Raw genomic sequence first — 16441 nt, 5'->3', positions numbered from 1 at the left:
AGGAGGTGGTCACCAAGGGCTACAATCTGTAGCTTTGCTCCCTCCTCCCTTTTTCACCTCCAACCTTCCTATGTCACTACACAGCTAGACAAATCTCCATTGAGTCCTTTTAGGCCTTCTGAATCAACATTTTCAGGGGTTGAGCTCAAAAATTCAGTGTGGAATCCACCATTGCCTTCCTTCACCGTGGAGACTTTTCAGCTTTGATACACAATAGATGCATACCTACATGTCCCCATCTTTCCAGCTCATCAACTTTTCTACACTTTGCTGTGGGACCCCTACACTACTTATGTGTGGGTCTGACACAAAATTATATAAATGGGTTTTGCCTCTACAGGTTTACATCATTACACTCATGTGGTGTGGGTCAGCGTACCTAGTGAATATTGCGTTATAACGAACAATAGGGGAAGAGACTCCAAAGAGGAATAGGTACTTAATGTGACCACAAATGTAATAATTAAAAATTGTACTTTTATTATGGACTCCCAAATTTGAATAATAGCTACACAATGCCTTAAACACTTCCACCAAACACTACAAATTACAATGTTGTCTAAATATAAAACAACAGGGTCCGGATTCACAGTAGACCAAATAATACATAGGATGTATACCGTATCGAAATGAACTCCTGTCATTGTTTCCAAGCTCGAAGCTGAGCATACATAAAGATACCAATTGGTGTATAACGATAAATGGAATCGCATAGGTAGTGCAGGTAACGGTTACCGCTCTAAATAGCTCATTAGGATATCGAAGGATGATTAAGCTTCAAGGGCATAAATAACTGTAAGAGAGAGCAAAAAAGTACAGGTCTATGAATGCTCATAGCATATCTAATTAAAGTGTTGCGAGATGTAAGACCTCTGTGCTCAGTTAACCCCCCCTGGCGGTATTCCCGAGTGTGGCTGGGGGTTAACTTTCAGTATCAAAAGCGGTACCCCGAACCACACTCGGGATTACCCCAGAATGTTACTCACCTTCCCTGCGATCTCCCACTGTCCTCCCCGGCATCCTCACACTCTCTCCCAGTTCTGTGCACGGCCGATTGCTGGCACTTGCCTTCCGGTTCCCTTCCTTGTGAGCGTTGCAGGGGGGAGGAACCGGTGGCAAATTCAAAAGTGTAAATACACCAAATTACATGATACAAAGTTGTGATCCTAACGGGTTACACTGTATTATGCCATTTCAGCACAGGATTGCACCTGGTGACTTTTCCAGTGCCCTGCCTGTCCTTTTCCAGTGCTTTGTGCCTGGAAAATTTTGAACGACCTGTTCAAACGAGCGTTCTTGTTGCGCAAAAACGCTGTTAGACAAACTGGAAAACGGCAACATTAGAACGGAGTTACTTGAAGAACTGAGCGATAGAGATTCGCGGGAAAATTCTTTGACGGGTACGGAAAGTGACTACAGCGAAGATTCTGATGTCTCTTTCCAAAAAAGTTGGGACACTGTACAAATTGTGAGTAAAAAAAGGAATGACTCATTTACAAATCTCATAAACTTATATTTTATTCACAATATAATATAGATAACATATCAAATGTTGAAAGTGAGACATTTTGAAATGTCATGCCAAATATTGGCTCATTTTGGATTTCATGAGAGCTACACATTCTAAAAAAGTTGGGACAGGTAGCAATAAGAGGCCGTAAAAGTTAAATGTACATATAAGAAACAGCTGGAGGACCAATTTGCAACTTTCTAGGTCAATTTACAACATGATTGGGTATAAAAAGAGCCTCTCAGAGTGGCAGTGTCTCTCAGAAGTCAAGATGGGCACAGAGGCACGTCAATTCCCCCAATGCTGCGGCAAAAAATATTGGAGCAATTTTAAAAGGAGTTTCTCAGAGAAAAATTGCAAAGAGTTGAAGTTATCATCTACAGTGCATAATATCATCCAAAGATTCAGAGAATCTGGAGCAATCTCTGTGTGTAAGGGTCAAGGCTGGAAAACCATACTGGATGCCTGTGATTTTCGGGCCCTTAGACGGCACTGCATCACATACAGGAATGCTACTGTAATGGAAATCACAACATGGGCTCAGGAATACTTCCAGAAAACAACTCTATTGGCCAAAAAGAAGCGATATCTAAACATGATCCAGAAGCGCAGGCCAAGGCTCATTTAAAATGGACTGTAGCAAAGTGGAAAACTGTTCTGTGGTCAGACTAATCAAAATTTGAAGTTTTTTGTAAAACTGGGATGCCATGTCATCCGGACTAAAGAGGACAAGGACAACCCAAGTTTGTTCTCAGCGCCCAGTTCAGAAGCCAGCATCTCTGATGGTATGGGGTTGCATGAGTGCGTGTGGCATGGGCAGCTTACACATCTGGAAAGGCACCATCAATGCTGAAAGGTATATCCAAGTTCTAGAACAATATATGCTCCCATCCAGACGTCGTCTCTTTCAGGGAAGACCTTGCATTTTCCAACATGACAATGCCAGACCAAATACTGCATCAATTACAAAATCATGGCTGCATAGAAGAAGGATCTGGGTACTGAAATGGCCAGCCTCCTGTCCAGATCTTTCACCCATAGAAAATATTTGCCGCATCATAAAAAGGAAGCTGCGACAAAGGAGACCTAAGACAGTTGAGCAACTAGAAGCCTGTATTAGACAAGAATGGGACAACATTCCTATTCCTAAACTTGGGCAACTTGTCTCCTCAGTCCCCAGAAGTTTGCAGACTGTTCTAAAAAAAGAGGGGATGCCACACAGTGGTAAACATGGCATTGCCCCAACTTTTTTGAGATGTGTTGATGCCATGAAATTTAAAATCAACTTATTTTTCCCTTTTTAAAATGATACATTTTCTCAGTTTAAACATTTGACATGTCATCTGTTGTATTCTGAATAAAATATTGAAATTTGAAACTTCCACATCATTGCATTCTGTTTTTATTTACAATTTGTACAATGTCCCAAGTTTTTCGGCATTGGGCTTATATTCAAATAAAAAAACAAAAACAAAACCCCAGTTGCCCTGCGCAAACGCAATCCCAGGGTGCGTACGTGTATGTAAACCTCGGTCGCGGCACAAATGTGACGTATCGCCGTGAACGTCGGAGTGAGAACAATGATTCTAGCACAAGAGCTCTTAGTTAACTCTAAATTGATGAGCTGTAACATCTTTTAAATTATCACCTATGGTGATTTTTTTGGCACCATAGTTTTTGGTGGTATTACAGGCGCACGCAATTAAATAATGTTATTTCTGTTATATTTCAACCACAAATGGGTTTTGCACTAAAATTCATTTTATTATATTTTGTCCTGGAAAATGTACGTTTTAATAAACCATTGCACAAATATCACGTGAAACAAAAATTTGCAACTTTCACCTTTTTATTCTTCAGGGCCTCTGCTTTCAAAAAATATATAATGTTCTGGGGGTTTATGTAATTTTATTGCTAAAAATTAGGATTTTTCCACTTGTGTGTCAAAGAGAAAAAAATGCTCTGGAGCCGAACTGGTTAATAAATTAGCATTCTCTTTGTCCCCAGTCACCCACTCTAGATTATTTTGTAAAGGGCCTACTTGCTCATACCTGACCTTTTTACTATTCATATGTTTGAAGAATTTTTGGGGGTTTGTCCTATCTTTTTGTCCTACTATCATTCGTTTTGAATGTTTGCATCCTTGATTTCCTTTTTACATATTCTGTTATATTCTTTGTAACATTTAAACAATGATAGTGTTCCCTATTTTTATATTTTTTAAAGCTCTTATTTATAGCTTTTCTAACTTTGGTAGTGAGCCACACAGGTTTTATTTTTAACCTTTTAAACTTCTTGCCCATTGGAATATATTTTCTGTGAACTGTACCAATAAATTGTCTTGTAAAAGGTTTATACATTTTTGCCCTTTAATTGTTCCTGCGGTGCCATTACTCCAGTCAATTTCCGGGTAGTGAACCCCCCCCCCCCCCATTAGTATCACTGTCCCAGCCCTTGCAGCCCTTCCTATCTGTGCAAGGAGCTGAGTCTCCTCTTCCTCATTAACACTTGGAGGTCTATAAGAAACTCCAATAATTACTTTTGTAGTATGCACACCCATGTGCAGTTCCACCCAGAATGCTTCAGCCTCATCACACTCTCCATCAACTATGTCCTCTTTCACACCCGTTTTGACATGAATTCTCACATAGAGACAGACACCACTACTCCTCCGTTTTTACCCTGTCTTTCCAAAAGCGAGCATAGCCAGGAATATTAATAGCCCAGTCATGTGAAGAATGAAGCCAAGATTCAGCAATGCCAATTAAATAATATTTTTCTTCATGCACCAAAGCTTCAAACTCGCCTATTTTGCTTGGCAGACTTCTGGCATTGGTGAACAAACATTTAAATTTTTTGTCACATTTTGCACACTTTGATTTGCATATTTTTTTATTTTAGTACAAATAGTACAATTTAAAAAGTTTTTTTTGTAACATGGAAACCTTTATATCAACCTCAAGCAACTATTTCTCTGATTTGAAAGCATGCCACCCGGTCTTCTGTTATACCAAGTGAATGTTGTGGCCTCATATGTCTGCTTTTGGTGTAAGAACCTTCAGGCAGCTCTTTGAGCTGTAGGCAGCCAGAAGTGTGCATTGCTACAGTGGTGGCAAGCACAGAGGCAGGGATTGGTGCAGTGAGGAGTAAAGGCATGTAGAATAGGTAGTGAGAGCAGATAGGATGGGGGTCAGAGACGGTGAGAGCAGGCAGGGAGAGATTAGAGTCAAACACCGCTGTGGAAGTGGGGGTTATTGTACAGGTGTGCTGCAAGGGCGGTAGTTTACATGATGGTGTGATGATGGGTTGGGCATAGGGTTTGGAAGGGTGGGGTGCTGGCACAGTGGGGGTGAAGGGAGGTGATAACCTGGAGCGAACTCTGCAGATACTGGCAATCCACTACTGGAACAGAAACTCTCTTGTCACTGATAACTTGTTTTGCGGCTTATACTTGTCACATAATCTTCTGAAGAGAACCACAAATAAGTTATTAGTGTGGGGAGACCCCCTGTGCCATGGGCTGATTGCTAGTGTGTGCAGGGATTGCTTTAAGTTAGAGGAGATCAGCAGCATTATCAACAAATGCTACGGTCCAGGTCCTGCTGCCAGTGCATAACTCCCTAAAGATGTCTATGAGGCCAGGGGGGGCAGATCAGTCCTCATAGTTTATTCATTACAGGGTCAGCAGTGCAGATCAGAATATTGAAATCCCTTTTCACTATGCAGTTCCCTTACGCTGCATTACTGCATATTGTGAGGTCTTTTGCATGTTCTTCAAGAATGGTCTGCCCCGGCATTGCAATGGAAGCATAACCTGGAACTTTTTCTTCAATATCCCTTATTTTAAATGATGGCAGTCATTTTCTTTCGGTATATGGGTGTAATTATTGCAGATGGTTTGCTAAATGTGCTCCACCTTTAGGCCCCGTTTCCACTAGTGCGACTTGTGCGTCTTGACACATGTCAAGTCACATGACAAGTCAAAACCTATTAATTTCAATTAGCACCCTTCTAACTGCTGCGACTCAAGATGAGAAAAGGTTTTGCACCACTTTTGGACGACTTCAGTGCGACTTGTTCCTCATAGAAGGTAGTCGCACTGAAGTCCCCAGAAGTAGTCTCGCACAAGTCACACTGGAAATTGCGTGACTTTGTAGGCGCATTAGTGGAAACGTAGCCTTAGATCAAGTTATTGTTCAGTGAGATCCTGATCTTAGCCAAACTGTTCAGGTGGTGCCTGAATTGGAGATATTGGGGTAAATTCACAAAGCTTTACCACATGTGGTAAGGTTATCGTATTAACCATTTGCATAAATTATTGCATGCTGTAAATTGGGTTCCAATTCACAAAGAAAACAATTTATGCGGTAGTTACCAAAAGGAAAAAAAAAAGGGTGGCGGTGTATATCGCATAAAAAGCTCTTAAGTCCAATTCACAAACTGACAGCAGACTATGGGTCTGTTATGGATTTTAATGGAAACCCCACGCCAAAACTTTAAAAAACCCGGTTTGGCCCCCCCCCCTCCAAAATCCATACCAGACCCTTATCCGAGCATGCAACCTGGCAGGTCAGGAAAGGTGGTAGTGGCGAGCGCCCCACATTCTTTCAATCAACATGGGGGGGGGGGGGGTTGGGGGTGCTTTGGGGCACCCACCAAAAAAGTGTCAAAAAGTAATAAAGAGACAAATCCTTTATTAAAAAAAAAAATAGTATCCCTCAATGTAAATCTACAGTCAATCACACCGCCGGCGGCGCTTGTGCGGTGGATGAAGGCTGGCTGCCTACTGCAGGCTCCGCCTTTTCTTATATAGGTAAGGGGCGAGGTCACCTGGCTCATCACCTGGTGGCCCCGTCCCTTGTGGCATCAAGGGGCATCACCAACCCAGCATGCATTGGTCCGTGAAGTCACACTTCTTCCCAGCCCCCGCTCCTTAGCAACCAGCTCAACGCGTTAAATTACTGCAATAACCAATGCCATAATTACCGCTAAATCGAACAAATGCAGCATACAATATTTAATACAAAATTCTTTGTGAATTGAACACTTGCACAATTGTTACTGCATTTCATTAGCTGCTGTTTAACTCTTAGTGAAATGACCCCATTGCTTTAAAGAGGGATCGACCTGTTTGGGGATTCTTTTTAATTGTAGCAATAAATTATATTTTAGCTTTCTACTATAAGATATCAAGTTTTGTACAGTGTCGGGAACATATGGAAATGATTCTTGTCTGATGAAAAGGTAAAGGGCTCTTTCACACGGGCGGTCCGATCAGATCCGCCTGTCAGTTTTTTAGGCGGATCTGATCGGATGCCCCATTCAGCCCTATGGAGCAGCGGATGTCAGCGGTGACATGTCCGCTGACACCCGCTGCCATCCGCATCCGATCCTGTCCGTGAAATCCGGACGGATGGAAACCCTATTTTCCATTCGTCCTGGGGATCGGATGGGATCGGATGAGAGCGGACAGGCGGTCCGCTCTCCAATTCCCCATAGAGAGCAGCGGGGGCTGTGACACCTCCCTCTCCGCACTGCAAGCGGAGACGGAGCTGTCATCCGCCGGCTCAGTGGGGATCGCGAACCGTGTGAAAGAGCCCAAAGGCATAATCAAAATGAAATAATGTAATGGCTAACTAGCAGAACCATTATAGAGGAGGCTCAAAATGTAGTTTTGTAGGTTTTACAGAAGTTTTTCCAGGCAGTCTCTATGCTTCAAAGCTATAGTTGCATTTTATTTCTAGTTTTTGACTTTCAGAAAACATTACTGCTGCATATTATGCAGGTTTAAAAAAAAAAAATGAAAAGATGCATTTGATTGCTTACTGTGGATAATGAATGTTTTTTTTTTCAGGCTTGAGGCTCCTTTCTAATACACAATATGTTTTCTATGCAGGCCCATGTGCGGGCCCAGAAGGCCAGTAAAGAGCAGCAGCTGGAGATGATGGACAGACAGTACAAGCAGCTGGAAGGGCGCTTGGATGAAATGCTGTCCCGTATTGCCAGAGAAACCGAGGAGATAAAAGACTTGGAGCAACAACTGACTGAAGGTCTGTATATTGGTGATATGAGAGGACAGTGTTTAAAAAAGGTGTGACATATAGCAGTACAGAGGGCAGTGATGGCAAGGAAAGTGCACTTACCCACATCAACAAATGAGATTACACTTTGCTGCAGTGAGGTTGTAGAAAGATGAACTCTGGGTTCTGTGGGTTACTAAAAATGTAAAGCCTGTCACAAACCTGGGCAATTCAACTTCAGCATATAATGAAACCACATATCAGGAAAGTCAGTAGATGTAGAGATCTTGGCATCTAAAGTAATGCAATTTTCAACTTTGTGTAAAAATCTAACTTTAAAGTATACTTTGTAAAACAACCAGTATAAACACCTTTTTTGCCCTTAAAAAAAAAAAAGCGATCACATTTGTTCTGTTAGTTGCATATCAACTAGGAGAGAAGAAACAGCAGTGCACTGGTCTTCCTAGTAAATGGCTGTGCAGGGGGGTGAGCCAGCACCAGTCTGATCATTGAAGGAGAGCACAGCTAGAGAACGGACAGCGCTGTGCTCATGCCTAGTGTGGTCCACTTTCCTATTAAAACCTGAAGGACTGGCAGGAACACCAGGGATTTCACATAAAGGAAGCAATATAAAGAGGACAGGATACTTTTCCATACAAGTAGATGATGCAGCAGGCACATATCAGGAATATAAACAGTTGGGTAACATATATAATGTATGCTCGCTCCAAGACTCGCATAGTAGTTTGGCTGCCTTCATCTCAGCTCTGTTAAAGTGGTTGTAGAGGTAGAAGGTTTTTTGTGTGGCTTTTTATTTTTTTTATTAGCTTAATGCATTCTGTGCATTAAGGTAAAAAGCCTTCTGTGTGCAGCTCCCCCCTAGCAACCACAATACCTAACCTGAGCCCATTCTTGATCCAGTGCTGAGCTCTCTCTCTCCTCACAGGGCAGGTTGATAGCTGCAGAAGCTCCTGCTGCTGTCAATCAAATCCTATGACAAGGGAGCAGGGGGAGGCGGAGCTGAGCTGCACTGTCTGTGTCAACAGACACAGGACACACGCCTCAGTATCGATCGCAGTGGTTGCACACTGCGAAGAGGAGCCAGGAGTGCCAACGCGGTACCCGAGAAGAAGATCATGGCTGCTCTGTGCGAAACCATTGAACAGAGCAGGCAAGCATAACATGTTAGTTATTTTTCAATGGCATGTATAATCCCTTCAATGGTTTTAGCATGTGTTTGTTCGTTGAAGTTGACCTCCTGCATATGTTGTTTTTTTTTTTTTTGCATGCTTACTACATTTCTAAGGTTTAATTTCAGGTTTATTTTAAAGACCAATTAAAATCTAATACAAAACCATATAAGATAAGAGGCTGCTGAAATCTGTACAGCCAGATATTACTTTTCCTTTTGATGCAGCATGAGAGCCTCTAAAATACAAATCAATTAACCCTTTTACTGCCAAAGCCATTTTGTGTTCCATGTTTACTTTTAGGACCGTTACCTGGGGTGTGTGGAAGTGATCCAGCGGCTGCACAGCCACCAGATTGCTTCCATTTAACAGCCGTCAGTCTACTTGTCAGATGTACACACGCTCCCGGTGGTTGTAGGTGTTGGTAATGTGTGTAAACCCCCCCCCCCCCGCCCCCACTCCCCAAAGCTACCAATGTAGTTACATCAGTAGCAGTAAAAGTGTTACATTGTATCAGTTTTGTTTTTAGATAGAATAGGAAAGGTTTAACACTTTTTTTTTTTTTTTTTTGTTTTGGTGATGGCTGTCACCTAGAAAGAAAGTGAGAGGAAATCTCAGAACAGAACAAGAGTTGAGGGGAAATCTTCCAATGGAGCACATGTTCAGGCAGGGCTGGTGCAAGGATTTTTGACTTGCATTTTTGACTTTTTGACTCCCTAGGCGAAATCAGATTTTGCTGCCCACCCCCCGGCTCCACCTCTAACTCCACACCCTTTGCCCTGCCCATGAGTGCAGTATGCTTATTATGGAAGGATTCAAGAGTGCGTTTTGTACATAGTGCAAGGTTCAGGAGTGCGTTTTTATACAGGGTGCAAGGTTCAGGAGTGTGTTTCGCACAGGTTGCAAGGTTCAGAAGTATGTTGCACAGAGTGTAGGTTCGGGAATGCATTGTACAGAGTGCAAGGTTCAGGAGTGCATTTCATGATACAGAGTGTAAGGTTCAGGAGTGTGTTGTGTAGGGTGCAAGGTTCAGGAGTGGGTTTTGTACAGAGTGCAAGGTCCAGAAATGTGTTGTACAGAGTGCAGATTCAGAAATGCATTGTACAGAGTACAAAGTTTAGGAATACATTGTACAGAGTGCAAAGTTTAGGAATGCATTGTACAGAGTGCAAGGTTTGGGAATGCATTGCGCAGAGTGCAAGGTTTGGGAATGCATTGCGCAGAGTGCAAGGTTTGGGAATGCATTGCGCAGAGTGCAAGGTTTGGGAATGCATTGCGCAGAGTGCAAGGTTTGGGAATGCATTGCGCAGAGTGCAAGGTTTGGGAATGCATTGCGCAGAGTGCAAGGTTTGGGAATGCATTGCGCAGAGTGCAAGGTTTGGGAATGCATTGCGCAGAGTGCAAGGTTTGGGAATGCATTGCGCAGAGTGCAAGGTTTGGGAATGCATTGCGCAGAGAGCAAGGTTTGGGAATGCATTGCGCAGAGTGCAAGGTTTGGGAATGCATTGTGCGGAATGCATTGTGCAGAGTGCAAGGTTTGGATATGCATTGTGCAGTGTGCAAGGTTTGGGAATGCATTGTGCAGAGTGCAAGTTTTGGGAATGCATTGTGCAGAGTGCACTGTTCAGGAATTTGTTAAACTGCAAAGACACCAATGAATTAAATATAGCACACTTACATCCTAAAATCTTGATTAGCCGCATAAAGGAGCCGAGGGAAGAATGGCGGCATCAGATAGATAATAAATGAGAGCAGCCTATAGCAGGACATTCAGCAGTATAAACCTCTATTCAGCACAGCCAGGGATTGGTGGGCAAGCCAGCGGGGCATGCGGCCGCAATGAGAGTGAGTGTGAGTTCATGAGAGGAGCTGTCAAAATGAAGCTCTGATGTCGGGTAGGGCGTGGCCAAAGTGTGGGGCTCCACCTCTTTGTCCCCTGCATAGACAAGACAATCGGCATTTATACATTGGTGGGCGGGGAAGGTGGCAGGGGGCGGGGCCAACTCCTGGATGTGCTCCCACAGCTCTGTATAATCAACCTGAATTATACAGGGCTGTTTGTGCACATGCAGTAGTTGGTCCCTCCCCCTGCCACCTTCTTCCCCGCCCACCAATGTGTAAAGGCTGGCTGTTTTCTCTATAGACGGAACAAAGAGGCAGAGCCCCACATATCGGCCCCGCCCTTCCCGACATCAGAGTTTCAATTTGACAGCTCCACTCATGGATGTTGCAGTGCAGTTCCTTGCAGATGAAATGCAACATGTTCTACTTTTGTTAACGTATTGGAGCACACTGCATTGGTGTGAACTTTGCCATTGAAATCCATGTAAGCTACTTTCTACGCATTTTTGATTCAGGGAAAAAAACACTGAACTGCATGTTGTGTGAACTGCCATTTCTTTCATGGGATCACGGAGAGGTCAGCTGTGTATTTTAAGGTTTTCATTTTCAAAATCCTTAGACCTCTTTCACACAGGTGCCTCCTTGGAATGGATTGCGCTTGCTCAGAGAGGGGATCGCTCAGCTGATCCCCACTGAGCAGGCGGATGACAGGTCCTGTCTGCCCTGCTGTGCAGAGCGGACACAGACCCAGTCCCGCTCTCTATAGGGAAATCAGATGGAAATGCACCACCTGTCTGTTTCCATCTGATCCTATTCAATAGGATCAACCATGGATGGACGGATGGAAACTAGGAGCACCATCAGTCTGGATTTTGCGCACAAGATCAGATAGCGGCGGATGTCAGCGGACATGTCACCGCTTACATCCCCTGCTCCATAGAGGAGACTGCAAGGTCCGATTAGATCCACCTGAAAAGCCTACAGGCGGATCTGATCAGACAGCCCGTGTAAAAAGGCCCTTAGACAGCGGACTACTGTAAATGACTAAATGTTAGTAGAAACACCTTTCTATTGAGTGCCTTTTATGGTTCGCATCAATAGTAATTGCTGCTGGAATTGGAGGCTGGATTTATGATGGATGGGATTCAGATAAACTCTGTACTTAGATTGCCATCTTTTGCAGGAATTCATCTCCTCTAATTTCTCTAGTTACAGTTGGGTGTGGTCTATAAACACTAAAATGCCTTTGAAACCCCCACAAGCCAGTTTCCTCTGGAGCATGCATTAAAGTCTATTCTTCTGAACAAAAACACTGCATAACTGTTATTCCAAAGCTGGCTATACCAGGATCAAAATTCAGCTGGTTTAGTAGGGACCAGTTGAATTTTGATAACTGTATGGCCCTCCCTGCTCGACAGAAGTCCAATGTTTGACCACCTTTTGTAGCGGGAAACGCTGGCAAACCTTTTGTTGATCAAGACTGCAGCCAATCCGGGAATCTATTTTATGCTCTTTTTAAGCTGTACACATCTTTCTGTAAATCTGGTTACATACTCGCATTGTATGTCCAACTTACTTGTGTTACTCTGTGCCTTTTACTTTACTGTCCTTCCACAATAAGGTACATTTTGTGTTTTTTTTTTTTTTTTTTTTTTTTTTTTTTTTTTTTTAGACCTACAATGATTGCTAAACATGGCACATTCTGAGTTAGCTTATCCTGTAAATTTTCACTCAGCAGTCATTCACTGAAATCACCAATTCCTGTTTCGTCACTAGAAGAAACTCCTATAAGAGTATATGTAAAATATGGGCATGAAAACAAAATGGGAATCTAACTTTTAGGCTAAGGTTTTCAACCCAATTATACAGTACTTTTAACTTTTAGGAAAACAAAATCTGGATGGTTTTGAAATAAAATAACCAGATAAAAGAAAAATGTTTGGTAATTGATAAAAACATATGTTCCATTTTTTTTCTGTATTTTGACTGTTCTTCAATTGATGTTTTACTGTAAAACTGTTACAGCCCTGACCAGGTACATAATAAAGTGCACCAGTAATGTTGCTGAGGATCTTGTTTGCTTATTACAGCACCTCGGTTACATTAAAGTGACTGTCATGAGGGAAGTATTATGCTTGCCATTACTGGTCTCCTGAAAATGCTAGCTGCTTTCCTGTATCTAACATAAGTACTTTGACATTTTTCTGACACTCATCTATAGTAGAACTATAGGCAAAACTTTTCTCTTTGCTCATTGACGGACACAGCTCCCGATTCTTCTTAATCATTGGGGTTATACTGCCCCCTACAGGAGTAGGACACTAGGCAGGAAAAAAATTGACTACGCCATAGACTACGCTTATGGGCAGTCCCAGGGGGTATACACTCACTCTCAGCTATAGGCACTCAGTTTTTTTCTACCTAGTTCCTTGCTGGGATCTCTGGTCCTGGCAATTTTTTTTTCCTTTTTATTATTTTTGTTCCTGTGATCTACAATCAAGTCCTGAACTTGGCAACAAACTGGTTAACCTAGATCTTTAGGGTCCCCCCAGTCCGGCCAGCGAGTGCCTGCAGATAGCAGCTCTGCGCTAGGGTGGCCGTGACATAGCCCTACTGGACGAGGTCTGGCCTGCGAGTTAAACGTCTCGTGAGGGCGCATACGTACTGACTTTGGCCTGAGTCGCAGGGTTTCCTCCTGGCTGACAGCACCCACATTACGATGGAGCGGTGTCTTGTCCGGAATGGTGCCCACCTGATTCCTGGTGTGGCAAGTAGCCGTCCCCCTCTCACCACCCCTGGAGGCCCACTACCGCTGGAGGGTTTTGGGGTGGACATGGGCCCCTCCCTGGGATTTTCGGACCCCTGGGTTCCCATTTCCCCCAGCACCTCTAAAATTTTGGTCACTGTGGGTCTCTGGGCCCCCCTCAGCCCCCCCCCGGGTGAGGTTATGAGCTGGCTGCTGACACATGCTCTAAAGGGGGGCTGGTTGAAGTTCCTGCTGACCGGGTTTTCCTGGTGCGCAACGGGGGGTTGAGCAGGGTTCCCTGCCATCCTAGGGGTTGGTGACTTGGGCTGGGATGTCCTCTGGGCTCCATGCGGTGGTTGTTGGTCTGGGGAAAGGGATGGTTTAACGTCCGCAGGTACGCGCCTCACACGGCCGGATCTGGCCGAAAATGTAGGCTGCGGCTTTGCGGCCTAGTCATCGGAAACTTTGTGAGGTGGCCCCTGTGAGGGTGACTGAGACCAGTGCCTCCAGTTTGGGCATCTGCTTTCCCCTGCTGCCCCTGGGTGGCCAGCTCTGCTGGGGCTCGCGTCAAAGCGGCTGGGTGCCCACAAAAATTCAGGCTGCGGCCGAGTTGGGCTCCTCCGTTTTGGAGACGGCCCCAGTGCATTTAGCTGAAGCCCCCGCTCTTCCTTTGGGCATTTGCCAAGCTGGGGATCTGTGCACTTGCGGCTGGGCCTCCACAAAAATTTAGGCCGCGGCTTGCAGCCAGCTAGGCCATTTTGTCAGCTTGGCGCCTCCCTTTGAAGGGGTGGCGCTGTGCCTTGCCGCCATTATTGTGTGGGGCACCTGCCCCTTTTAGTGCTTCGGGACCATCAGGGTACCCTGCCTGCGCATCCTCATCCCGGGGGCGGCCCCTTTTAAGGGGGCTATTTCCTATTATGCCCTCTATGTAGGGCTCGGAGGGTGACTCCCTTGTTTTTTTTTGAGGGGTCCAGTAGGTGGTCTATTCGTGGGCCCTTGGTCGGCTTCCCCTTTGGGAGATCGCAGTGGCGGCCTCCCCTGATTGATATGTTTTCAGGGTGAGCTTGGTGTATAGTGACCCTACTGGGTCTGCGTCCATGCACCCTGAGTGCTCAGATAGTGAAGACGATTCCTCTGCTCTTCTAGCCACACATGAAAAGGTACTGGTGGATGTGCGGTTTGTGTCAGTGTGTGACACTTGGAAAATGGAGGTTGCGGCTGATGCTTTTTGGCACACACAGGCCCTCTTAAGCAGCGAGGGGGTTTCCTTTTCCGTTCACTTTGAAAACATTGCCACAAAACAGTCAGCTTGTCAAAAACGCAGTGGTTCCTAAGCGCTTTTTCGCTTGCGGTGTCCTTATGAGGATAACTGGTCTGGCAAGTCACGAACAGGCTTTTCCAGACCTGCTGACAAGGCTGCCTCTGCATGCAGGGGTTCCCTCACCCGTATCTGGGGTGGGGGGACGTCTTCGCTGGTTTCCGGATCCATGGACCTTCCTGGTACAGGAAAAGTGGGTCCACAAAGTTATTCGGTCAGGCTACCGGATCGAGTTCGGTTTTATCCTCCGGAAAGGTTCGTCCCTTCCAACTTACACTTGTCTCCAGATCGCTTACATGGTCTCTTTGGGGCAGTGCAAGACTTGTTACATCAAGGGTGATTGTTCTGGTTTCCGACTTCTGAACGTTTTCAGGGGTTTTTACTCCAAACTCTTTACAGTCCCCAAGAAGAAAGGTAAGGTACGTCCAATTCTGTACCTCAAGGCGCTAAACTGGTTTGTGTGAGTACAGAAGTTCCACATCGAGTTCATTCACACGGTAGTGGCCTCCCTACATCAGGGGGATTTATTCTTGCTTCTATGAACATGCAGGATGCCTACCTGCACATTCTAAAATTGGCCGGTCACCTGCGCTTCCTCTGTTTTGCCGTGGGCGAGGAGTATTATCAGTTGGTGTTGATCTTGGTCTCGCCTCCCGCTACTCGGGTCTTCATAAGAGTGTTGGCCCCAGTGCTGGCATTGTTTAAGTCAGTGGGAGGTCGCGGTACTGGGGTACCTGGATGATCTTCTTCTGCGAGCGGAGTCTCCGACTTCTCTGATGGCCAACTGGAGATTGCTCTGTGAACTCTGAGGGAGTTCGGTTGGATTCTGAGCCTTCAGGTGTCTGCCTTGGTTCTGTCCACAAAAACTGGACTATCTGGGTCTGACTCAGGACTCGGCCTCAGCCAGAGTGTTTCTTCCTCTGGAAGAACTCCACACATTGCAGGAGGTAATTCAGCTTCTGTTGTTCAGCAGATGGTCATCCCTCCGGGCTTGCATTCTGGTGCTGGGCCTAATGGTGTCCACCCTCGAGGCGGTCAGTTTACACAGTTCCACACAAGATCTCTGGTAAAATGGGACATGATCCATGGTCTCTAGAGGTGGCTGCGTTCGCCTGCACTTCGACAGGGAAAATCCTTTCTCCCCCTGTACTGGACTGTTGTCACCACGGATGCCAGCCTGTCCGGGTGGGAAGGCGTCCTCAGCACAGACATGCTCAAGAGGTCTGAACCCCCCGGCAGAGTACAGACTGCCAATTATTTTATTGGAACTCCTAGCGATCAGACTTTGTCTGGCTCATTGGACAATTTGTCTTCAGGGGGCACCAAGGGGGCACAAGAAGTGTCTTCGTCTTCAGGGGTGTACGGTACAAATTCATTCTGACAATGCCACGGCCGTGGTCTATATCAATCACCAAGGGGGCAAAAGAAGTGTCCTGGCGGCTCGGTAAGTAGCCAGCAATCTAAGGTGGGCAGACTGATTTAGTTCCAGCCTCTCAAACTTCTGCCACAACTCCTGTGCAGGATTAAGGCAGAAGGGATTCCGGTCATTCTAGTGGCTCCAGACTGACCTCGCCGGTCTTGGTACGCCAATCTGGTACGGTTGGTCACCGATCTTCCTTGGGGACTTCCTCTCAGGGAGGATCTGCTGTCCCAAGGACCAATCTTCCATCCTGCTTACAATCGCTGGCTTTCACGGCTTGGCTATTGAACGCCAGGTGCTGAAGGATGGAGGTTTGTCTGAGTCTGTAAATTCCAACGCTGTTAAAAGTTATGAAATCTACCTATAGAAAGATCTACCATTGTACGTGGAAGACG

At 45.2% G+C, this 16441-nt stretch overlaps 1 protein-coding gene across 1 annotated transcript in view; it reads left to right on the top strand.

The window, feature by feature from the left end:
- The window catches only part of CNTRL (centriolin), a 166877-nt gene that overhangs the window by 54124 nt on the left and 96312 nt on the right, over positions 1 to 16441 (top strand). The window contains exon 11 of the mRNA XM_082263161.1: positions 7407 to 7560. Within this exon, the coding sequence (XP_082119287.1) occupies positions 7407 to 7560 (154 nt within the window). The remainder of the gene's footprint in view (positions 1 to 7406; positions 7561 to 16441) is intronic.

Source organism: Pelophylax lessonae, assembly GCF_965119305.1.
Source record: "Pelophylax lessonae genome assembly, chromosome: 7".
Lineage (NCBI taxonomy): Eukaryota > Metazoa > Chordata > Amphibia > Anura > Ranidae > Pelophylax > Pelophylax lessonae.
Note: the sequence above shows the minus strand (reverse complement) of the source record. Positions and strands in the feature narration are given on the sequence as shown.